The 25,015-nt window shown below is 43.6% G+C and overlaps 1 protein-coding gene across 3 annotated transcripts in view; it reads right to left on the bottom strand.

The window, feature by feature from the left end:
- The window catches only part of STS (steroid sulfatase), a 514,463-nt gene that overhangs the window by 365,599 nt on the left and 123,849 nt on the right, over positions 1 to 25,015 (bottom strand). For all 3 annotated transcript variants that reach the window (XM_069761574.1, XM_069761575.1, XM_069761576.1), the window contains one exon: positions 22,853 to 22,975. In XM_069761574.1, the coding sequence (XP_069617675.1) occupies positions 22,853 to 22,975 (123 nt within the window). The remainder of the gene's footprint in view (positions 1 to 22,852; positions 22,976 to 25,015) is intronic.

Raw genomic sequence — 25,015 nt, 5'->3', positions numbered from 1 at the left:
AGTGTATGGTCAGTGGAAGTCTAGTGGAAGGAGTGACCGCAGACAGGCTTCCAAGGCCTAACATAACAAACTTGGGCTGGCTGTAGGCACTTTTAAATTGGTTCCAGGGGTACACGGGCAGCAGTGGTCTGGTCAGTGGAAGTCTAGTGGAAGGAGTGACCGCAGACAGGCTTCCAAGGCCTAACATAACAAACTTGGGTTGGCTGTAGGCACTTTTAAATTGGTTCCAGGGGTACACGGGCAGCAGTGGTCTGGTCTGTGGAAGTCTAGTGGAAGGAGTGACCGCAGACAGGCTTCCAAGGCCTAACATAACAAACTTGGGCTGGCTGTAGGCACTTTTAAATTGGTTCCAGGGGTACACGGGCAGCAGTGGTCTGGTCAGTGGAAGTCTAGTGGAAGGAGTGACCGCAGACAGGCTTCCAAGGCCTAACATAACAAACTTGGGCTGGCTGTAGGCACTTTTAAATTGGTTCCAGGGGTACACGGGCAGCAGTGGTCTGGTCAGTGGAAGTCTAGTGGAAGGAGTGACCGCAGACAGGCTTCCAAGGCCTAACATAACAAACTTGGGCTGGCTGTAGGCACTTTTAAATTGGTTCCAGGGGTACACGGGCAGCAGTGGTCTGGTCTGTGGAAGTCTAGTGGAAGGAGTGACCGCAGACAGGCTTCGAAGGCCTAACATAACAAACTTGGGCTGGCTGTAGGCACTTTTAAATTGGTTCCAGGGGTACACGGGCAGCAGTGGTCTGGTCAGTGGAAGTTTAGTGGAAGGAGTGACTGCAGACAGGCTTCCAAGGCCTAACATAACAAACTTGGGCTGGCTGTAGGCACTTTTAAATTGGTTCCAGGGGTACACGGGCAGCAGTGGTCTGGTCTGTGGAAGTCTAGTGGAAGGAGTGACCGCAGACAGGCTTCGAAGGCCTAACATAACAAACTTGGGCTGGCTGTAGGCACTTTTAAATTGGTTCCAGGGGTACACGGGCAGCAGTGGTCTGGTCAGTGGAAGTCTAGTGGAAGGAGTGACCGCAGACAGGTTTCGAAGGCCTAACATAACAAAATTGGGCTGGCTGTAGGCACTTTTAAATTGGTTCCAGGGGTACATGGGCAGCAGTGTATGGTCAGTGGAAGTCTAGTGGAAGGAGTGACGGCAGACAGTCTTCGAAGGCCTAACATAACAAAATTGGGCTGACTGTAGGCACTTTTAAATTGGTTCCAGGGTAACACGGCCAGCAGTGGCCTGGTCAGTGTAGTAGTTGTAGAAAGAAGGGACCGCAGACAGGCTTCGAAGGCCTAACATAACAAAAATGTCAAAACAATGGTATTGTCAGTGCCAGGCATTGAAGGATGTCAGCGCCTAGACTACACATTGGTGAAGCTGTGAGAGATAATTTTGCTAGTGGTAGAGCACTGTTTGAGCTGGGGGGGGGAACTGTCTTGTGGCCGGCGGTACAGGCACAGGGCCCCTCATATTACAACGGTGTGTCTGACGTTGGGTGCGCACCACCACCGCCAGAGACACTTTATTGTACTATGAGGGACCCAGTGGCAGTGCCGTCGACCAAAAGCGGCCACACCCACCTCTTCAGACAAACAGCACTCTCAAGGGTCCAAGCGCAAAGTGGCGATAGCACGGCCTCGTGTGGGGAGTTTGGCCATTTCGTGAGGTGGAAACATGTCGTATGCTGGACAATCAGGTGAAGAAAATTACGAGATTGGAAAAGTCATTCAGAATAGTCCACAGGCAAGACCTTTTCATAGGAAAGCTAGGTGTCAGCCGGGCAGGGTGGGGCAAAAGATTTTGAAATCCAGTTGTGGTTCATTTTAATGAAGGTTAGATCATCTACATTTTGGGTAGCCAGACGAGTCCTTTTTTCTGTTAGTATTGAACCTGCAGCACTGAATACTCTTTCTGATAGGACACTAGCTGCCGGGCAAGCAAGCTCCTGCAATGCATATTCTGCCAATTCTGGCCAGGTGTCTAATTTGGATGCCCAGTAATCAAATGGGAATGACGGTTGAGGGAGAACGTCGATAAGGGATGAAAAATAGTTTGTAACCATACTGGACAAATGTTGTCTCCTGTCACTTTGAATTGATGCTGCAGTACCTGTCCTGTCTGCGGTCATAGAAAAATCACTCCACAACCTGGTCAGAAAACCCCTCTGGCCAACGCCACTTCTGATTTCTGCCCCTCTAACACCTCTGGTCTGCTGGCCCCTGGAGCTCGTGTGAGAACGATCACGGGCGCTGTGTGCAGGGAATGCCAGAAGCAAACGGTCAACAAGAGTTGATTGTTTTGTTGCTAATATTAGTTCCAAGTTCTCATGTGGCATAATATTTTGCAATTTGCCTTTATAGCGAGGATCAAGGAGGCAGGCCAACCAGTAATCGTCATCGTTCATCATTTTTGTAATGCGTGTGTCCCTTTTGAGGATACGCAAGGCATAATCCGCCATGTGGGCCAAAGTTCCCGTTGTCAAATCTGCGGTTGTGCTTGGTTGAGGGGCAGTTGCAGGCAAATCTACGTCACTTGTGTCCCTCAAAAAACCAGAACCCGGCCTTGCCACGCCACCAATTTCCCGTGCCCCCGGGAAAGCTTCCTCATTAAAAATATACTCATCCCCATCATCCTCCTCATCCTCCACCTCCTCTTCGCCCGGTACCTCGTCATGTACACTGCCCTGACCAGACAATCGCTGACTGTCATCAAGGCTTTCCTCTTCCTCTGGTGCAGACGCCTGATCCTTTATGTGCGTCAAACTTTGCATCAGCAGACGCATTAGGGGGATGCTCATGCTTATTATGGCGTTGTCTGCACTAACCAGCCGTGTGCATTCCTCAAAACACTGAAGGACTTGACACATGTCTTGAATCTTCGACCACTGCACACCTGACAACTCCATGTCTGCCATCCTACTGCCTGCCCGTGTATGTGTATCCTCCCACAAAAACATAACAGCCCGCCTCTGTTCGCACAGTCTCTGAAGCATGTGCAGTGTTGAGTTCCACCTTGTTGCAACGTCTATGATTAGGCGATGCTGGGGAAGGTTCAAAGAACGCTGATAGGTCTGCATACGGCTGGAGTGTACAGGCGAACGGCGGATATGTGCGCAAAGTCCACGCACTTTGAGGAGCAGGTCGGATAACCCCGGATAACTTTTCAGGAAGCACTGCACCACCAGGTTTAAGGTGTGAGCCAGGCAAGGAATGTGTTTCAGTTGGGAAAGGGAGATGGCAGCCATGAAATTCCTTCCGTTATCACTCACTACCTTGCCTGCCTCAAGATCTACAGTGCCCAGCCACGACTGCGTTTCTTGCTGCAAGAACTCGGACAGAACTTCCGCGGTGTGTCTATTGTCGCCCAAACACTTCATAGCCAATACAGCCTGCTGACGTTTGCCAGTAGCTGCCCCATAATGGGAGACCTGGTGTGCAACAGTGGCAGGTGCGGATGGAGTGTTTGTGCGACTGCGGTCTGTGGACGAGCTCTTGCTTCTGCAGGAGGACGAGGAGGAGGAGGAGGAGGAGGGGGTGCGAACGGCTACAGACAACTGTTTACTAGACCGTGGGCTAGGCAGAACTGTCCCAAACTTGCTGTCCCCTGTGGACCCTGAATCCACCACATTTACCCAGTGTGCCGTGATGGACACGTAACGTCCCTGGCCATGCCTACTGGTCCATGCATCTGTTGTCAGGTGCACCTTTGTGCTCACAGATTGCCTGAGTGCATGGACGATGCGCTCTTTAACATGCTGGTGGAGGGCTGGGATGGCTTTTCTGGAAAAAAAGTGTCGACTGGGTAGCTCGTAGCGTGGTACAGCGTAGTCCATCAGGTCTTTGAAAGCTTCGCTTTCAACTAACCGGTAGGGCATCATCTCTAACGAGATTAGTCTAGCTATGTGGGCGTTCAAACCCTGTGTACGCGGATGCGAGGCTAAGTATTAACTTTTTCTAACCATAGTCTCATGTAGGGTGAGCTGGACTGGAGAGCTGGAGATCGTGGAACTAGCGGGGGTGCCGGTGGACATGGCAGACTGAGAGACGGTGGGAGATGGTATTGTTGCCGCCGGTGCCCTAGATGCAGTGTTTCCTACTACGAAACTGGTGATTCCCTGACCCTGACTGCTTTGGCCTGGCAAAGATACCTGCACAGATACAGCAGGTGGTGCGCTAAATGGTGGTCCTACACTGCCGGAAGGGATGTTGCGTTGATGACTAGCTTCATTGGCCGAGGGTGCAACAACCTTAAGGGACGTTTGGTAGTTAGTCCAAGCTTTCAAATGCATGGTGGTTAAATGTCTATGCATGCAACTAGTATTGAGACTTTTCAGATTCTGACCTCTGCTTAAGGAAGTAGAACATTTTTGACAGATGACTTTGCGCTGATCAATTGGATGTTGTTTAAAAAAATGCCAGACTGCACTCTTTCTAGCATCGGATACCTTTTCAGGCATTGCAGACTGAGCTTTAACCGGATGGCCACGCTGTCCTCCACCAGGTTTTGGCTTTGCCACGCGTTTTGGGCAAGATACGGGCCCGGCAGATGGAACCTGTGGCGATGTTGATGCCTGCTGCGGCCCCTCCTCCTCCTCTGCTTCAGAACTGCTGCCGCCTGCACCCTGTTCCCCCAATGGCTGCCAATCGGGGTCAAGAACTGGGTCATCTAATAACTCTTCTTGTACCTCCTGCGCAACTTCATCTGTGTCACCGTGTCGTTTGGTGGTATAGCGTTCGTGATGGGGCAACATAGTCTCATCAGGGTCTGATTCTTGATCAGCACCCTGCGAGGGCAATGTTGTGGTCTGAGTCAAAGGACCAGCATAGTAGTCTGGCTGTGGCTGTGCGTCAGTGCACTCCATGTCAGATTCAACTTGTAATGGGCATGGACTGTTAACTGCTTCACTTTCTAAGCCAGGGACGGTATGTGTAAAGAGCTCCATGGAGTAACCCGTTGTGTCGCCTGCTGCATTCTTCTCTGTTGTTGTTTTTGCTGAAGAGGACAAGGAAGTGACTTGTCCCTGACCGTGAACATCCACTAACGACGCGCTGCTTTTACTTTTACCAGTTTCACGAGAGGAGGCAAAAGAGCTAGAGGCTGAGTCAGCAAGATAAGCCAAAACTTGCTCTTGCTGCTCCGGCTTTAAAAGCGGTTTTCCTAATCCCAGAAAAGGGAGCGTTCGAGGCCTTGTGTAGCCGGACGACGAACCTGGCTCCACAGCTCCAGACTTAGGTGCAATATTTTTTTCCCCACGACCACCTGATGCTCCACCACTACCACTACCCTCATTACCAGCTGACAATGAACGCCCCCGGCCACGACCTCTTCCACTAGACTTCCTCATTGTTTTAAAAACGTAACCAAACTAACGTTATTTGTTGCAGTCACACAACTTACACGGTGAGCTATAACTTCAGTATGATTTAGCTACCCCTTTACAGGTTGGTGAGACCACAGCGAAAATCAGGCCCAATGTTACACACTCTGTTTTTGGTGGCTGCAAATTAGAGAGATGCCCCACACGCAGGACTGTCACTGAAGCACAAATGTTAATATTAATGTCACACTATTATTTTTTTTTTATTTTTATTTTTTTCAGGAACACTTTAGAAACCCCAAAAAAAAAAAAAAAATAGATTTTTGCAGGGAGAATTTAGAAAACAAATGTAACAAACTATATGCTTTCTATGGGCCACTGAGTTAGAGATGACGCACACAGGAATCAGGAGTGGCACACAAGCCCAGAGGCCAATATTTTTCTACCAATGATTGATGGAGTTATTTTCTCTGGTAGATTTTGGAACCCAAATCAAGGAAAAAAAATATAGGCTTTCTATGGACCACAATTGGAGAGAGAGAGAGAGAGAGAGAGAGAGAGAGAGATGGCACACCCAGGAGTCAAGACTGGCACACAAGCAGAAAGGCCAATATTAATCTCCCATTTTTTGGGGGGGTTTGTTTTTTTTTTTTTTTTTTTTTCAGGGAGACTTTAGAAAAAAAAATAATAAAAAAAATATGATTTTATCAGGAAGAATTTAGAAACCAAATAAAATAAAATGATTTTTTCAGGGAGAATTTATAAAACAAATAAAAACAAAAATAGGCGTTCTATGGCCCACTGACTGAGAGATGACGCACACAGGAGTCAGGAGTGGCACACAAGCCCAGAGGCCAATATTTTTCTACCAATGATTGATGTAGTTATTTTCTCTGGTAGATTTTGGAACCCAAATCAAGGAAAAAAAATATAGGCTTTCTATGGACCACAATTGGAGAGAGAGAGAGAGAGAGAGAGAGAGAGATGGCACACCCAGGAGTCAAGACTGGCACACAAGCAGAAAGGCCAATATTAATCTCCCACTGTTTTTTTTGGTTGTTTTTTTTTTTTTTTTTTCAGGGAGACTTTAGAAAAAAAAATAATAAAAAAAATATGATTTTATCAGGAAGAATTTAGAAACCAAATAAAATAAAATGATTTTTTCAGGAAGAATTTATAAAACAAATAAAACCAAAAATAGGCGTTCTATGGCCCACTGACTGAGAGATGACGCACACAGGAGTCAAGACTGGCACACAAGCAGAAAGGCCAATATTAATCTCCCACTGTTTTTTTTTTTTTTTTTTTCAGGGAGACTTTAGAAAAAAAAATAATAAAAAAAATATGATTTTATCAGGAAGAATTTAGAAACCAAATAAAATAAAATGATTTTTTCAGGGAGAATTTATAAAACTAATAAAACAAAAAATAGGCGTTCTATGGCCCACTGAGTGAGAGATGACGCACACAGGAGTCAAGACTGGCACACAAGCAGAAAGGCCAATATTAATCCCCCACTGTTTTTTTTGTTTGTTTGTTTTTTTGTTTTGTTTTTTTCAGGGAGACTTTAGAAAAAAAAATAATAAAAAAAATATGATTTTATCAGGAAGAATTTAGAAACCAAATAAAATAAAATGATTTTTTCAGGGAGAATTTAGAAAACAAATAAAACCAAAAATAGGCGTTCTATGGCCCACTGACTGAGAGAGAGAGAGAGAGAGAGAGATGGCACGCTTAGTACTGGCACACAAGCCCAAAGGGCAATATTAATCTCCCTTTTTTTTTCAGGGAGAATTTCTAAAACCCCCAAAAAAAAAAAAATAGGCTTTCTATGGCCCACTATTTGTGAGAGAGATGGGACGCTCAGGACTGGCACAGATGGCACGCTCAGGACTGGCACAGAAGCCCAGAGGCCAATATTAATCTCCCTTTTTTTCTGGGAGAATTTATAAAACCAAAAAAATATTTAAATAGGCTTTCTATGGCCCACTATTTGTGAGAGAGATGGCACGCTCAGGACTGGCACAGATGGCACGCTCACAACTGGCACACAAGCCCAGAGGCCAATATTAATCTCCCTTTTTTTCAGGGAGAATTTATAAAACCAAAAAAAAAATTAAATAGGCTTTCTATGGCCCACTATTTGTGAGAGAGATGGCACGCTCAGGACTGGCACAGATGGCACGCTCACAACTGGCACACAAGCCCAGAGGCCAATATTAATCTCCCTTTTTTCAGGGAAAATTTATAAAACCAAAAAAAAAATTAAATAGGCTTTCTATGGCCCACTATTTGTGAGAGAGATGGCACGCTCACAACTGGCACAGATGGCACGCTCACAACTGGCACACAAGCCCAGAGGCCAATATTAATCTCCCTTTTTTCAGGGAAAATTTATAAAACCAAAAAAAAAATTAAATAGGCTTTCTATGGCCCACTATTTGTGAGAGAGATGGCACGCTCAGGACTGGCACAGATGGCACGCTCACAACTGGCACACAACCCCAGAGGCCAATATTAATCTCCCTTTTTTTCAGGGAGAATTTATAAAACCAAAAAAAAAAATTAAATAGGCTTTCTATGGCCCACTATTTGTGAGAGAGATGGCACGCTCAGGGCTGGCAGAGATGGCACGCTCACAACTGGCACACAAGCCCAGAGGCCAATATTAATCTCCCTTTTTTCAGGGAAAATTTATAAAACCAAAAAAAAAATTAAATAGGCTTTCTATGGCCCACTATTTGTGAGAGAGATGGCACGCTCAGGACTGGCACAGATGGCACGCTCACAACTGGCACACAAGCCCAGAGGCCAATATTAATCTCCCTTTTTTTCAGGGAGAATTTATAAAACCAAAAAAAAAATTAAATAGGCTTTCTATGGCCCACTATTTGTGAGAGAGATGGCACGCTCAGGGCTGGCACAGATGGCACGCTCAGGACTGGCACACAAGCCCAGAGGCCAATATTAATCTCCCTTTTTTTCAGGGAGAATTTATAAAACCCAAAAAAAAATAAAATAGGCTTTCTATGGCCCACTATTTGTGAGAGAGATGGCACACTCAGGACTGGCACACAAGCCCAAAGGCTAATATTAATCTCCCACTGTATTTTTATCAGGGAGAATTTATACACCCCACAAAAAAAAATACAGAAAAATGAAAAGGCTTTCTATGGCCCACTATGTGAGAGAGATGGCACACACAGGGATGGCACTCTAGCAGAAATGCCAAATTGCCAATCTTAATCTCCCACCAAAAAAAAAAAAAACAGGGAATGTCCTACAATTACTATCTCCCTGCCTGCAGTAATCTCAGCCAGGTATGGCAGGCAGCAATAAGGAGTGGACTGATGCACAAATCAAATAAAAAGTGTGGACAAACAAAAAAGATAGCTGTGCAGAAAGGAAGGAACAAGAGGATTTGTGCTTTGAAAAAAGCAGTTGGTTTGCACAGCGGCGTACACACAGCAATGCAGCTATCAGGGAGCCTTCTAGGGCAGCCCAATGAGCTACAGCGCTGAGGGGAAAAAAAAAAAAAAAAACTTCCACTGTCCCTGCACACCGAGGGTGGTGTTGGACAGTGCAAATCGCTGCAGCACAAGCGGTTTTGTGGTTAATGGACCCTGCCTAACGCTATCCCTGCTTCTGACAAAGCGGCAGCAACCTCTCCCTAAGCTCAGATCAGCAGCAGTAAGATGGCGGTCGGCGGGAACGCCTCTTTATAGCCCCTGTGACGTCGCAGACAGCAAGCCAATCACTGCAATGCCCTTCTCAAAGATGGTGGGGACCAGGACCTATGTCATCACGCTGCCCACACTCTGCGTTTACCTTCATTGGCTGAGAAATGGCGCTTTTCGCGTCATTGAAACGCGACTTTGGCGCGAAAGTCGCGTACCGCATGGCCGACCCCGCACAGGGGTCGGATCGGGTTTCATGAAACCCCGACTTAGCCAAAAGTCGGCGACTTTTGAAAATGTTCGACCCGTTTCGCTCAACCCTAGTAACCAGCACTGTTCTGCGGTTAGTAGGTGCTCCAGGGACTAAGTCCTGCTTTTCCTCTACTGGGCATGCCCAAGGGATGACCTCTCATTGGAGTTCGGGGGTCACATGCTCAGGTCCTGAAGCAGTTCCTATTGGACCACTAGGAAGGTCCTGCAGAGCTTCCTCTATAAAAGGTTCACATGGCCGCACGGCCATGTGCTAGTATCAACATAAGTTCATGTGTGTGTGAGCTTAGCTACTTTTATGGTCGCTGTCAGCATGTTCTCAGGGCCGGCTGTATAGCCACTAAGATTCCGGCACCTCCGGAGAGGAGTTTGTGTGTATGAATTCAGGGCTGGCATATAGCCACTAAAATTCGGCACCTCCGGAGAGGAGTTGTTTGAGAGCTGTTGCTGACTGTGTGACCACTATATGCTACCTGCTCCTTTAGAGAGCTGTGAGCCTCTGTGATGTTAACAGGGCACAGTGTTATCTTTTATCCCGGCGATTCTGTGAAGCAACATAGTTCGCTCCTATACAGACCAGGGGACGGAACCCGTGTCTCTTCAGGCGTAATACCTCCATATTGTGCCGCCATTTACTAGCTGCGAATGCACCAATATTATCTCCATATTTACTCGGTGCGTTCCACCAGCCCTAACACGTGTTCAATGTTTATTTTCTAAGAAAGAAGAAAAAGCACTACTGTAAGGAAAGCACACTACACCTGAAAAAAAAATAAAAAAATATCTAAAAAAAAAATAAAGATATAGTTTGTGACAACACTGCTAATTAGGTCGAAAAAGTCACCGGCATAAATGCCAAAGGATACTGAAGAGGAACTTACGGCAGTATAACAAGAGTTAAATCATGCAGGAAGGCACATCTGGACAGGCAGGGACATGAGTGGAGCTAATCTTTTGGCATTTATGCTGGCGACTTTTTGACCCAATTAACAATGTTGTCACAAACTATCTCTTTATGGGTCCATTTCCATATATCTTTTCCTACAGGATTGCTCACCACTGCCTGGTTGTTGGTTCTCGTATGGCATTCTTCCAGCAGAGGTTTCTTATGCTGTAGATTGACAGCTTTAGGGTCTCAGACCCTCAATTAGGGAGCTAGTCTAATTATACTATTGCTATACTTATGAGCCATACAGATCTGAGATCATATCAGGTACGAATGACCAAGAGTGATATTGACATTAATATTACAAATCATGGGTTTTAACGTTTTGAATTGTACTGTTATCTGATATCTAAAATTAGCAGGGTATTTGAGTGGTTGTACCCACATCTGTTTTTTGCTGATATTTTAAAGCTATTTTTTGTAATTTTGTGCCAATAAAGTTTATTTTTACTGCATTTTTTCAAGTGTAGTGTGCTTACCTTACAGTAGGGCTTTTTTTTCTTTCTATGTCAATTACCCTTACTACTGGTATTGCACCTCTCTTTATTATGTTACATTATAGTAGTGCACCTGGGCTATCTTAGCTGCACGATACTTATTTACTGGGCCTTTCTAGCAGCTTTATTTTCTTTTTTTCTGAAACCAGTTGAGAGTTTCCTTAGCTCTGTGTTTGAGATCATTGTCTTGCTGAACTGTTCACCCTCTTTTCATCGTCATCATCCTGGTAGATGCCAGCAGATTTTTACTAAGAATGTCTCAGTATATTTGTCCATTCTTACTTCTTTCATTTATACGATGTTTGTCAGTGCTGTATGCGGAAAAGAACTCCAAACCATGATGTTTCCACCTCCAATGTTGATTGTTCCTATGGTGTTTTAACATGATGTTTATTATGGCTTCCAAAGAGTTCAATTTTGGTCTCATATGACCAGGTAATATTACTCAGTATTTCACAGGCTTGTCTAAATGTTGCTGAGCAAGCTTTAAACATGCTTTAACATTCTTTTTTGTTCACCAGTGTATTCTTGCATGGTGAGCATGGATACAGGCGATGGAGATTGAATGCATTACTTATTGTTTGCTTTTAAACAATTGATTTCAGATATTTCACTAGCATTTGAACAGCTCTTCTGGTAATTCTTTTGAGTCCACTGTATAAAATCTTGAAAGAATCACCTGGTCATAGCCAGTTTATGGTGAAATAATGTTCTCTCCCTTTCCAGATTATGGCTCCAACAGTGTTCACTGGACTATTCAGTAGTTTAGAAATTCTTCTGTCAATCCCATTAGTTTGTTTTTCAATAATAAGGTTGCAAAGGTATTGAGGCAGCTCACTAGTTTTGCCCATTATGGGATGTTTCTTGTGTGGTACATTGGTAAATTGAGAAATGTAATAGCACCAATCTATTTTGGCACACCTGTTTAATTTGTGAAATTGTAGACCCGTAAACCCTGCACCAATAATATGGATGGGCTGGTGTTGTATTAGCCTTTTCTCACTTTCACCATTCATTTAATTTGTGGTTGATTTCACAGTTTTTCAACAGGTGTGACTGGTAACAAATTTTTACAAAGGACTTAAAAATGTCCAAAATGTACGTTAAGCCAAAACAGGGCACCGACAAAGGATGTTGTACTATAAGAGGAAAACTACACATACCACTGCAAGAAATGTCAGCATTGCTAGTAATAGCACGAACGGCACTTGTGACAGGAATTATCCCACAGATAGTAGTGTGAAACGCAGATGGATGCAATGAAATTTGGGGGTATGCACAGGAGTATCCCTTTATGACATTAATATGCTCTAATAGAGCATATGGATGGGAGATGCCCTAATGTGTCAACCTGTATTTTAAATAACACAGATTAAAATATTATAAATTGCATATAGATGTTAAACCTAACATGTTTTACAAGCACAGTAGCACAGCCAACATTTGAGTACAACCCATCATCCAAATATCATACTTTATCCAGTTAAATAATATCATACATATTCAGAAGCAGCTTTCAAATCATGATGAATAGTATCATACATATGCAAGAGTGCATTCTTAATTGCTAAATATAAAATTGTTATTTTGTCAGCGTTCTAGTTTGCAAACAAAAACCAAAGCGACTAAGAAACAGTTTGTATGCAATCAGGTAAGAAAGAGAATGACGAATTATTCACAAGAGTGTGAATCTGATGTAAATATTGAACCTGTGCTTTTTAACAAACAAATATTAAAAAGAATATAACAGTTATCTGAAGGGGTAGATAAAAGCATTAACGCTCTGTTTACACGTTTTTAAAGCATTAACATTCATAATGAATTTGTTGAATTTTGATTAGAGGTAAGCCAACTGTTTTGATGCCAATTCAATTAGTGTTGAATGCTTAAGAATTTTCTGAACCAGCAAATTTGAACAATTTGCCTCACACAAATCATGTAAAATGACAACAGCCAGCCATTTCATACACAATGCAGAAGGTTGTGTCTGCGATACAAGGCACACATGACTTTGAGAATATATACATGATATAATACATACAGGAGGGACTACTATAGACTGTATAAAAGCAGAAGCTGGGAATGTAGCAGTAATTTTGTGGTGAAACACTATAGTGAGAGGTCACAGCTCGTCACTTAGCAATACAGATAGGGATGGAAAGCCAAGAGACTTTGCATAAACTTTACAGATCGTGTGTGACAGTACAGTGGTTAATCATCCATTTACCCATAGCCATATACTGTATGTTGAAGTCATTTTGGTATTTTTAAGTCATTATTTGTGTTAAATAGCTTGAAAGGGTTGGATATAGTACTAGGAATACTAGGAAAAATAATTTAAAAAAAATTAAAAAATGGTGTATTTATATTTCATCTCTAGTCCTAACGGATAACATGATTTATAACTGGGTCCATCAGGTTTCTATTGAGAGAGCATTACTTTTTCAGCAAGTAGGGAGCAGAAAAGTCAATGAAAGCCCAAATTAAAATCATTCATTTGGGCCCTGGCTTTCATGGCAAAACACAAACAGTGATCATGTCACATTGAGAGTCGAAAGTGTGAAAACAATTAAGGTATTTTAAGCACTTATATGCTAAAGTCCTCATGAATTACAGCATCTAAGGTAGGGGACACAATCCATGGCCTATGTGCAATATGCGACCTGCAATGACCTTAAATGTGGGCCATACAGTCCTGTCCAGAAACAGCTAATCTCAGTCTTGTGAGAGGAACTGACTGTGTCACTGAATGAAGAATATTGGGGGCCAGCAGCTTCTGTAACACACTGCAGAGGAGAGTGCTTATTGGCTATTGCAAGCGCCTATCAGTGGCAGGGACTCTGAGATAGAGGCTTCCAGTAACCAATGAGCGTCCTCCCTGATAGTAACACAAAGCCATCATTGGCTAGCGAGGGCCTCCTATCACACATCCCTGTGCCGTGTTACAGGAGCCTCTGTAGTTGAGGAACTTGTTAATAGTTTAGTTTGTGACTACAGTAGGATAGCTTATCTGATGCTGTAGAGGAGGGATGTTCCTTCTCTACTTGTGGGCAAATTTGTTCATCATGTGGAGCACAATAAAGAAAAATTATTTTGTTTCTTCTCTACTTCCAAGAGCTTGCTTGTGTCGCCATTTTCTGAGACCCATAAAGCTTTCAAATTTCAGGATATAGTTCTGTGTGATGGCATATTTTTTGCACCCTAAGATTATGTTTTTGCTTATACCATTTGGGGGTACAAACAATGTTTTAATTGCCTCTTATTGAATATTACTGCTATAATTTTGGCATTTTCATGGTTTTCTCATTACGCCGTTTACCGATCAAATTAATTTACCTTATATTTAGATAGTTCAGACTTTTACAAATGAAGAAAGGCCAAATATGTATTGTTTTTCTATTTGGGTAAAAGGAAGGTGATTTAAACTTATGTATTATGTATTATTTTTTCATATATTTAAAACCTTTTTTTTAAACTTTTAACTGTATTTAATAGTCCCTTTAGGGAACTTAAAGCTGTGGTTGTCCAATCGCATCAGTACTGCTGTGTATAGCAAAAATTATAATCTTCTATGAAATCCAGCTACAAACTGGCTCTCACAGGAGAATCATGAAAAGCACAGAGGTCTTCAGCAGACATCCGACTGTCATGGCAACCCATCAGCGGCCCATTATCACATCACAGGAATGAGGCACCCATCTGCCAGCCATGCTAAATGCCGCTGTCAGAGATTGCTGGTGACATTTACCAAGTCTGCATCAAAGCCAGAGACACGACATATGACGTAAATGTACATCATATGTCATGAAGGGGTTATGTAAGTTTAGAACGGTTGAATGACTGAAAAGTTTAAAGTTTAAATTAAGCTATAGATGTCCATAAATTAAGTTATGTGTAATAATGAGAAATGACACAGGTAAAAAGTATTGAACATATGAAAACAGAGAAGTGCAAAAAACAATGGACAGTGATGACACCAGCTGAAATCTATCAGTAATTATGAAGCAAAACTGCCACTTAGTGAGAAATAACATCAGCTGGCTCAACTGAAGGATTATAAAATGGTGTTGAATTACCAAGGTGCCCACACAAAAAAACATCTCATGATGAGTAAAACCAGTGATCTGTCTCAAGACCTTCACAACCTTATTGTTGAAAAACATACTGATGGCATTGGTTAAAGAAGAATTTCTAAACAACTGAATATTCCAATTAGCACTGTTGAGGCCATAGTCTGGAAGTGTAAAGACCATAATTTCACTATAAACCGGCAACGACAAAATGCTCTCCATAAGATTTCATCAGAGGAACAAAAAAAAATCAGAAGAGTCATCAAAGAGTCAAGGACCACCTGTGGAGAGCTATAAAAAGATCTGGAATCAGCAGGTACAACTATTTCAAAGAAAACAATAAGCAATGCACTCAGCCTCTTCTTGGCCTGCATGCACGCTCACCACGCAAGACTTTTTTGCTAAACAAAAAGCATGTTCAATTGCATTTAAAATTTTCTCAAGAACATTAAGACAAGACTGTGAAATACTGGGATAATATACATTAACATAATCGCCTAGCAGCCCCTGACGCACGTTTTGCGTTTCACCTTTTTCAAAAGGGACTCAGCTTTTGAAAAGCTGAAACGCGAAACGTGCGTCAGGGGCTGCTAGGCGAGGTGGGGACTTTCCCCTGACAGACAATAGGTAAGCATGCACTTTTGAAACCTCTTTGGGGCACAATTGGCCTATAACTATTGATACATTGTGAGTTTCTTTGACTGTTGAAAGCAGTGGGCTGCTTTATGGATTGCTTGTTATATACCTGCTTCACTGGGATGCAATGTGTTGTACACCCCTAGCCTGGCATATCATCAGATCTCCTCCGTTTAATCTCCTGATATACACGGTATATAGTATGTATATTTGAATCTTGAATACATTGTATATGTGATTTTTTCAATAAATACATTTTTTTATACTCTTATAATGTTGTTTGGGACATTTTTGCTCTATTTTCTTTTGATTATATACTGCATATATAGTCTAATCAGATAAGACCAAAATTGAACTCTTTGGATGTCATAATACACACCATGGTTGAAGATCAAAAAGTACGGCATAGCATCCCAAAAACACCATACTAACAATGAAATTTGGAGGTGAAAACATCATGGTGTGGGCTGTTTTTCATCATACTGCACTGTCACAATTCATACAACTGAAGGAAGGACAAATGAACAAATGTTCAAGGACATTCTTGTGAAAAATCTGCCATTTACCAGGATGATGAAGATGAAGTGAGGATGGACATTTTAGCAATACAATGATACCAAACACACAGCCAAGGAAGCTAGATTTTCTTCAGAGAAAGAAGATAAATCTGCCAGAATGATCCAGTCAATCACCTAATCTGGATCCAACAGAAAATGTACGGAAAGAACTAAAGCTTAGTGTTTATAGAAGGAGCACATGAAACATTCAGTGTTTGAAGAGTATTTATGTAGAAGAATGGGCCAAGATCTCACCTGGGCAATGCATTCCTCTTGTTTCTCCACTCAGGAGGCATCTTGAAGCTGTAACCCCCAACAAAGACTTTTGTGCAAAGTATTAAATAAATTTCAGTAAGCGTGTGCATTACTATTCGCATGTGTCATTTCTCATTTTTACACATAACTTTATAAGTTTATAATAAGCATACTACCCATGCCCATAAATCCTACAAAAGGATGGGCAACACTTTATAACAACTATTAAGCATATAGATCATATGGTAAATTGACCATACTTGGATCAAGAAGTGTCTCTCAAAGAACAAATTATAAAACAAAAAAATTCATTAAATATCCAAAAAATGACACAATACAAATAAAGCAGATTGGAGCCTCAAACCATGCAAACAGAGGCCAGCTAAAGAGGGGGGTCACAGAAATACCCAGATCATTAATCCTGTCTACAATATCATATTAAAATCAATTGATGATAATTCAGATAAGATAAATATATAGTAAATATAGAGTATAGTACTATATATTTATATTATATGAATTATCATCAAATGATTTTAATATGATATAGTAGACAGGATTAATTATCTGGGCATTTCTGTGTCCCCCCTCTTTAGCTGGCCTCTGTTTGCATGGCTTGACGCACCAATCTGTTTTATTTGTATTGTGTCATTTTTGGGATATTTAATAAATTTATTTGTTTTATAATTTGTTGTTTGAGAGACACTTCTTGATCCGAGTAACTTAGTTAATAACTTAGTTTATGCAGAGCTATGGTTTTTATTTCTTTGCCTGTGTGGATTGGATGGGTTGTTACCGACATCTGGTGAGTATTTCATGTCAATAGCAACTTTAGAAATATATTTACTTAGAAAATTGGTGATGTCTTCAATACTTATTTCACCCACTGTATATACAGTATGTATACTCACTCGGCCCTTATATGTCCCATGCCATGATGGTACGATCTTCACTGAGCCATCCTCAACGTATTTTGTCACCTATCTTTGGGTTCTCCAGGCACCTGCCATCTCTGGCATTTCCTGCACTGACTAAGCCCAGCAATGTCATAAATTCAAATGAGGCCTCACAGATGTGATGTGCACTGCCAACAATGTCATGGCAGGCACTGGAAGATAATGAAGACAGCCAGGTGTCAGAAAGCAGCTGTTACAGCTAGAGGAATGCACAGAATAGATTAAAGATGGTAAAGGTGTGTTCGCAGCCCGGGTTCACCATGCAGAGATGGAACCTGCTTCTAAGTAATGGCGGCACTATATGGTGGTACTACGTCGGAGTAAACAAGGGTTCAGACACCCGGTAAGAACTAAAGAGAACTCTGCTGCTTAACAGAGCTACAGTGAAACAAATGAAACACTGTGCCCTGTTAGCGAACACAGGATGCAGCAGACGAATGCTAGTGGGATCCCTAAGATTCACCCCCACTAAGCTGGTGATTGATCCCGCTCTGACCCTCGGTGGCTTTTGAGTCTGCGCCTGAGGACGCCCCGAGTCAGATGCGAAGATCAAGCAGGAGTTCCCACTGTACACTGACCAGTTGTCAGGATAAGTTAAGATTACAGCACAGAGTGCGTGCAGTGCTGTGCAGGCGGACACTGCTGGTTCGACGCAGTACAGATCGTGCTCTGGTGTAGGATAGCACTAGGTAGCTCCAACATTCACGAACATTCAACAACACAAGGAATGGGAATGATTAAGGAGCAGTCACCAGAACAAGCACACATCCACACACACATGATAATAGGTTTCTAATAGCGCATGGCCATGCGGCCATGCAAACCTTTAATAGCTGTAGCACTCAAGGACTTTCCTAGTGGTCCAATAGGAGCTGCTAAAAGACCTGAGCTTTTTGACCCCCAACCTGCAATGGGAGGTAGTCCTGTGAGCATACTCAGTATGGGAAGAGCAGGACATAGTTCCTGAAACGCCTGCTCGCTGCTGATCAGTACTGCTACAAAGGCAGAGCCTGGAAATGCAGCAGTAACCAATCACACAGTATAGGCTTGAGCCAGATCCTGGGACCGACCTCTCGGCTAAGCAGGCTCCACTGCAGCTGGAGGAAAATGGGAGACCCCAGGGGACATGGTTCGAGATTCCCCCTGTGCAGCAGCGAGAACTTGACTCCTAACTTTATCCCCCGCCTAGGGCCCCCTCCTCCCTGAGCCTCGCTACGCTCAAAGGCCGCAATGAGCAGCAGAGCCCGAATGTGCTTAACAGACTCACAGGTCCTGTCCTCTGGGCCATGACCCTTCCAATCCACCAGATAGAATTTTTTGTCAGGCACCACCTTACACCCCATGATAGCATTCACCTCGTAATTATCCGTGGACGAGCCCAATGTCCTGGCAGATGATTCGGAAAACCGGGACATGTGAACGAGTTTTAAGAGGAACACATGAAAGGTGTCTGTGATACCTAGGCGTGAAGGAAGGGCCAACTGATAGACCACAGGGTTGACTTGTTCCAGGATCTTGAAGGGGCCTATGTAGCAAGGCGCAAACTTAGTGGACTCAACTCGCAGCCTGATGTTACGGGCGGAGAGCCACACTAAGTCGCCAGGAGCAAAGAACGGAGTGGGGAGCCGATGTGCATTGGCAGAAACCCTCATTCTCTCCTTGGAGGTCCAGATGGCATCCTGTGTGCAGTCCCAAATGTCACATGCCTCCACCGCTCAGTCTGCCACCCTAGAATCGATGGATGACACGGGCATGGGCACAGGGACACGCGGATGCTGTCCGTAGTTATGGAGGAATGGGGTCTGCCTGGTGGAGTCGGCTACGGCATTGTTCAATGCAAACTCCGTCCATGGTAGCAAGGATGCCCAGTCATCCTGCCTGGCGGAGACAAAATGTCGCAGGTATGTGACCAGAGTCTGGTTGGCCCTCTCTACCAACCCATTTGTCTCAGGGTGGTATGCAGAAGAGAGATTCAGCTCAATGCTGAGTAAACGACAGAGCTCTCTCCAGAACCGAGACGCAAACTGGGCACCCCAGTCACTGACAATTTTGTCTGGCATGCCTTGTAGGCAGAAAACATGTTTAATGAACAACGCCGCCAAGGACCATGCAGAAGGTAACAGTGGAAGTGGAACCAAGTGCACCATTTTAGAAAAATGGTCGGTGACTACCCAGATAATGGTGCAGCTACGAGACTTGGGTAAGCCCACCACGAAGTCCATCCCGACCGTCTCCCAGGGCCTGTTTGCCACTGGTGGTGGGTAATGTAGCCCAGCAGGCCACTGCCGAGGAGACCGAATCTTGGCACAGGAGTCACACGCCAGAATATAGTCCCAGACATCACGGGACATATGCAGCCACCAGTACGTCCTCACCAGAAACTCTAATGTCCTCTTGGTCCCAAAATGTCCACCCACCCTGGATAAGTGCACCCAAGAGAGAACCTTTGGTCACAAATTAGATGGAACGAAAGTCTTGCCTGGGGGCACAGACTCTAGCGAAACCGGTGCCACAGTTATCAGGCTCTCTGAAGGGACAATAAGCCGAGGCTCCTCCTCCTCCTCCTCTGATGACACAAAGGAGCGGGAAAGAGCGTCAGCCCGAGTGTTCTTCTCCCTGGAGAGAAAATAGAGGGTATAGTGCAACTGGGAGAAGAACAGGGACTATCTGGCCGGGAGAGAGTTTAGCCGCTGGGTGGTTTGTAAATACACCAAATTTTTGTGGTTGGTGAATACTTGAAAGAGGTAGTGAGCCCCCTCCAGAAGATGTCTCCACTCCGAAAAGGCCAACTTCATGACTAGCAGTGCCCTGTCCCCGATGAAATAATTCCTCTCTGGTGTGAAGGTCTTGGAGAAGAAGAAGCAAGGATGCTTCCAACCTTGAGCATCCTTCTGGAAGAGGACTACTCCAGCACCGAGGGAAGACGCATCCACCTCCATGATAAATGGTTTATCAACATCGGGGCAATATAAAATGGGAGCACCAGTGAAGTGTGACTTGATAGAGGAAGGCCTTGGAGATCTCCTCCGACCACAATTTGGGATTAGCTCCCTTCTTGGCGAGGGCAACCAGGGGAGCTACAAATGTTGAGAAGTGGGGAATGAACTGGCGATAATAGTTGATGAACCCCATAAAGAGCTGCACCGCTTTGAGAGAATGGGGTTCCTGTCAGTCCATCACAGCCTGTAGTTTGGCAGGATCCATAGCCAATCCTTGGGCAGAGATGATAAAGCTCAGGAAAGGCAAAGACTCCTGCTCAAACACACATTTCTCCAACTTGGCATAGAGGGAGTTTGCCTGTAGGAGGCCGAAGACTTTGCAAACATCTCTCCGGTGGGAGTTTATATCTGGAGAGTAGATGAGAATATCATCCAGATAGACTACAACAGAGGTGGAGAGCATAACCTGGAAGATATCATTCACAAAGTTTTGGAAAACAGCTGGGGCATTACAAAGCCCTAAGGGCATCACCAGGTATTCATAGTGCCCATCCCTGGTGTTAAAAGCCGTCTTCCATTCATCCCCCTCACGGATGCGAATCATGTTGTAAGCACTCCAGAGATCAAGCTCAGTAAATACCCTCGCTCCCCGCAACCTATCGAAGAGCTCAGATATCAAGGACAGAGGGTATTTATTCTTAACGGTGATGGCATTAAGACCCCTGTAATCTATGCATGGATGTAATTCTCCATTCTTCTTCTGCACAAAGAAGAACCCCGCCCCTGCAAGTGACACTGACTTCCTAATGAATCCTCTTGCCAGATTCTCCTGAATGTACTGAGATATTGCCTCTGTCTCCTGAAGGGATAACAGGTAGACTCGACCCCGGGAAAGCTCAGCACCAGGCAAGAAGTTAATAGGACAGTCATAGGAGCGGTGAAGCGGAAGGGTCTCCGCAGCCCTCTTGGAGAACACGTCCGCATATGGTCAATAATGCTTGGGGACAGAGAAAAGATCTGCGGGTACCTCAGTTGTAGCAACCTGAACGCACTCCCTCAGACATCTACCTTCACAAGATTCACTCCTTCCCAGAATTCTACCTGAGGACCACTCTATATGAGGAGATTTGTAGCGTAGCCATGGTATCCCCAACAGGACCTCATCAATTCCCTTGGCAGCGGGATTCGGGAGGTCGTAACAGGGGTGGCAGTGGACAAACTTACTGCAGCCACGCTAGCAGCCTGAAAAGCTACTTCGGTAACATCCACAGCTGAGGTTGTATGCTTGAGAGCCACCAACCTGCCCTCCAGCTGCTGGATATACCGCTGCAGTCGCTGTTCGTCCGCCATTACTAGCCAGACCCTGGTGCTAGTATAATGTTACAGCTGGTGGAACGCACCAAATAGAGATGGAACCTGCTGCTAAGTAATGGCGGCACTATTTGGTGGTACTATGCAGGAGTAAACTCGGGTTCAGACACCCAGTAAGAACTAAAGCAAACTCTGTTGCTTCACAGAGTCACAGTGAAACAAATGAAACGCTGTGCCCTGTTAGCAAACACAGGATGCAGCAGACGAACGCTAGTGGGATCCCTAAGATTCACCCCCACTAAGCTGGTGATTGATCCTGCTCTGACCCTCAGTGGCTTTTGAGCCCACGCCTGAGGACGCCACGACTCAGATGCAGAGATTAAGTGGGAGTTCACACCCTACACTGACCAGTTGTCAGGATAAGTTAAAATTACAGCACAGAGTGCGTGCAGTGCCATGCAAGCGGACACTTCTGGTTTGACGCAGTAGAGATCGTGCTCTGGTGTAGAATAGCACTGTCAGGCGCTAGGTAGCTCCAACATTCACAACCATTCAACAACACAAGGAATGGGAATGATTAAGGAGCAATCACCAGAACAAGCACACATCCACACACACATGGTGATAGGTTTATAATAGCACATGGCCGTGCACCCATGCAAACTTTTAATAGCTGTAGCACTCAACGACCTTCTAAGTGGTCAAATAGGAGCTGCTACAGGACCAGAGCATGTGACCCCCGACCTCCAATGGGAGATTGTCCTGCAGGCATGCTCAGTATGGGAAAAGCAAGACTTTGTTCCTGAAACGCCTGCTCGCTGCTGATCAGTACTGGCTACAAATGCAGAGCCTGGAATGGCAGCAGTAACCAAGTGCACATTATCAGCTTGAGCCAGACGCTGGGACCGACGTCTCCGCTGATCAGGCTCCATTGCAGCTGGAGGAAAATGGGAGACCGCAGCAGACATGGTTCGAGATTCCCCCTGTGCAGCAGCGGGAACTCAACTCTTAACAGCAGCAATGATGGCCAACTGAAGACTGGATCAGACCTGCAGCAACACAGATAAGTATAATTTTCTTTTTCTAACCTCTTTCTGGCTGCAGTTAACAGCAATAGGTATATGATAATTATGAAACAAACTGTAGGCATTCACTTTATCTGGTAGTCAGAAAGGAATTTGGCTGGTCCAAACATCTAAGGTTTCATTGCTTCATAAGTCTCAGTGGTTACTAAAACAAAACAGCCTCTTCCGGGCACAAAGGTTTGAAAGGAAAATACAAAGTTTATGTACTAGTAGACAAGTAATATCATTTCATGGTTCTAGTAAAAATCTAGGCAGGTGCCTCTAAGCAAACCCTGCAGAGCTAGGATGTACTCTTGTCCTACCTTGCTTTTACACAAAATATATACATACAAAATCTTTACCTATAATTCCAGTAGAGTAACCTTCTTTTTTCAATATTTCAGCAAAAGTAATTTCATATTTTGGAAGTCCTCCTGAAGATGCTGAAAATATGAAAGTTCCCACAATGAACTCAGCAGCCATGCCTAGATGATAAAAAACAGAATGAAGAAGTGTAAAGAATGTATTTCTGAAGTATGAGCTAAATTGTCCTATTTTACATTAATTCAAAATGTAATCCTCCCAGCAATGCTTTATGTCAATCATTCATGATTTTGAGCACCATAAGCCTCATAGAGAAATCAGGGAACAAATACAATGGTAGTAGAGGGAAAAATGGTGATATTATCAAAACCAATAAAAAAAAATAGTATTAGTACTTTATTGCTCCTCACTGAATTATTTAATATGTAGAGTTTATTAATGGCAAACCAAAGCTTACATCAAACTGGTTCTGAGTTTTTGGAGGAGTCATTGACAAATTTTTGCAGTTTGGAGATTTATCACAAACTAATTAATAACATTTCCTCCATAAATTTTTCAATCGATTGAGTTCCAGAGTGTTTGCTGGCCAAATAATTGACTTGATATGTCTTGGATAACAGGTTTAACACTCTTTTTTTGTAGCAAGATGCATTACTATTCTGAAAAATGACTTCATCATCACCAAATCTACCTTCTATTAAAAAATTTAAATCCTACAAATAACTCACGGAGTAAACAGTCCAATCCTCATGTGAGTAAAATACGTGACATTTTTTTCCCAAAATATAAACATAATGCAATATGCAGACTATAAAACACAAGGTACATCCAGAGCTGATATGTGAAGGACAAACAGCACTGTAATAGCAGGAGAGGGTTAACTAGTATACATATAATAGCACCCTGCAGATCTATCCATGTGAAGTCTGTTTCAAAAAGTGCATAGTGCAAATTAAGGCGCAAAGGATAGCTGATAAGTTCCTCACAGTACTAATATTTATAAGGCACTAATGAGTACAAAATCAACCCATAAGGGAATGCAGGTCTTACACATCAGTGTCTGCCAGTGTTTGTCCTGTTTGCAGCTCCGAGGTGCGTTTTGTGTGGGCTTCCTCGGGGGGCTGTAGTAACTATGTGTGTACCCTGAGTGCTATTTATCCAACGCTAACAGCTGTGTGTAATGATCAGGGCCGTAATCGTCTCATGCGCACCACCTCGCTGGACACGTCTAGCGCATGCCCCCCAGCCGTCCCCGTGACAGAGCGGGTAGAGGGAAATCCCTCATGACGTCAGTTCCCGCTATGTCACTTTCGGATGCCGGGAGGAATGGGCCAAGGACCCCGCTGTAGTGCGCATATGCTTGCGCTGTAATCGCCATTTTACAGAAGGGAACAACAAAGGGCAGCAGATACCCGGTGACTGGTAATATCTATTACATAGAATTATCTAAACTCCTCAGTATGTGAGCCTACCATAGCCCTATCAATATACTCATAAAGCGATAGGTGCATAAATGTGCAATTATACAGAATATAAGTTCAAAAGTGCACATCATGAGGTATACACATACATATACGATACATATAAATATTCCATAGTGACAACAGTATATAAACATATTTAACAAAAATAATAAGAAAATATTAATAAAATAAATATAAAAAAAACAGTAGAGAAATGAAAACCAGAAAAAAATAAATATAAAAAATAAACATAACAAGTAAACTTATGAAATTGCTGCACTATTGAGGCCCCATATAAAAGGTTGGCACGCTGTTTTCGTTAGCCGGATATCGGACATTCTCCTGATGGAATATCATGAATCTCCCGCATATTAGTAAACACTCAGGACATCAGACAATGTTGAAAATGAGACGAGAGTACTACATAAATACAAAAAACACACAAAGTGAAAATCTAGACTCAGGGAAAGAAATAAACCAATACCATATATATTATAGAAAGGACGCAAAGCTGAGTTGTTGGTTCAGACCTTTCGGGGCCATTGTACTTAGTCTTACTATCCATATCCAGCGGCATTCTACTTGGGCTAAAGTATGTCTCATATCTCCACCCCTTATGCCACATCTTATTCGGTCAATACCGACTACCTTCAGATCTTTTGGATTACATCCATGGTACAGTCTAAAGTGGTGAGGGATGGTCTTAAGAGATGCAATGTCTTCCACCTCACAGGCTGC

The sequence above is a fragment of the Ranitomeya imitator genome, chromosome 3, assembly GCF_032444005.1.
Source record: "Ranitomeya imitator isolate aRanImi1 chromosome 3, aRanImi1.pri, whole genome shotgun sequence".
Taxonomy (NCBI): Eukaryota; Metazoa; Chordata; class Amphibia; order Anura; family Dendrobatidae; genus Ranitomeya; species Ranitomeya imitator.
The sequence above is the reverse complement of the archived record's forward strand: the minus strand, read 5'-3'. Positions and strand labels throughout refer to the sequence as shown.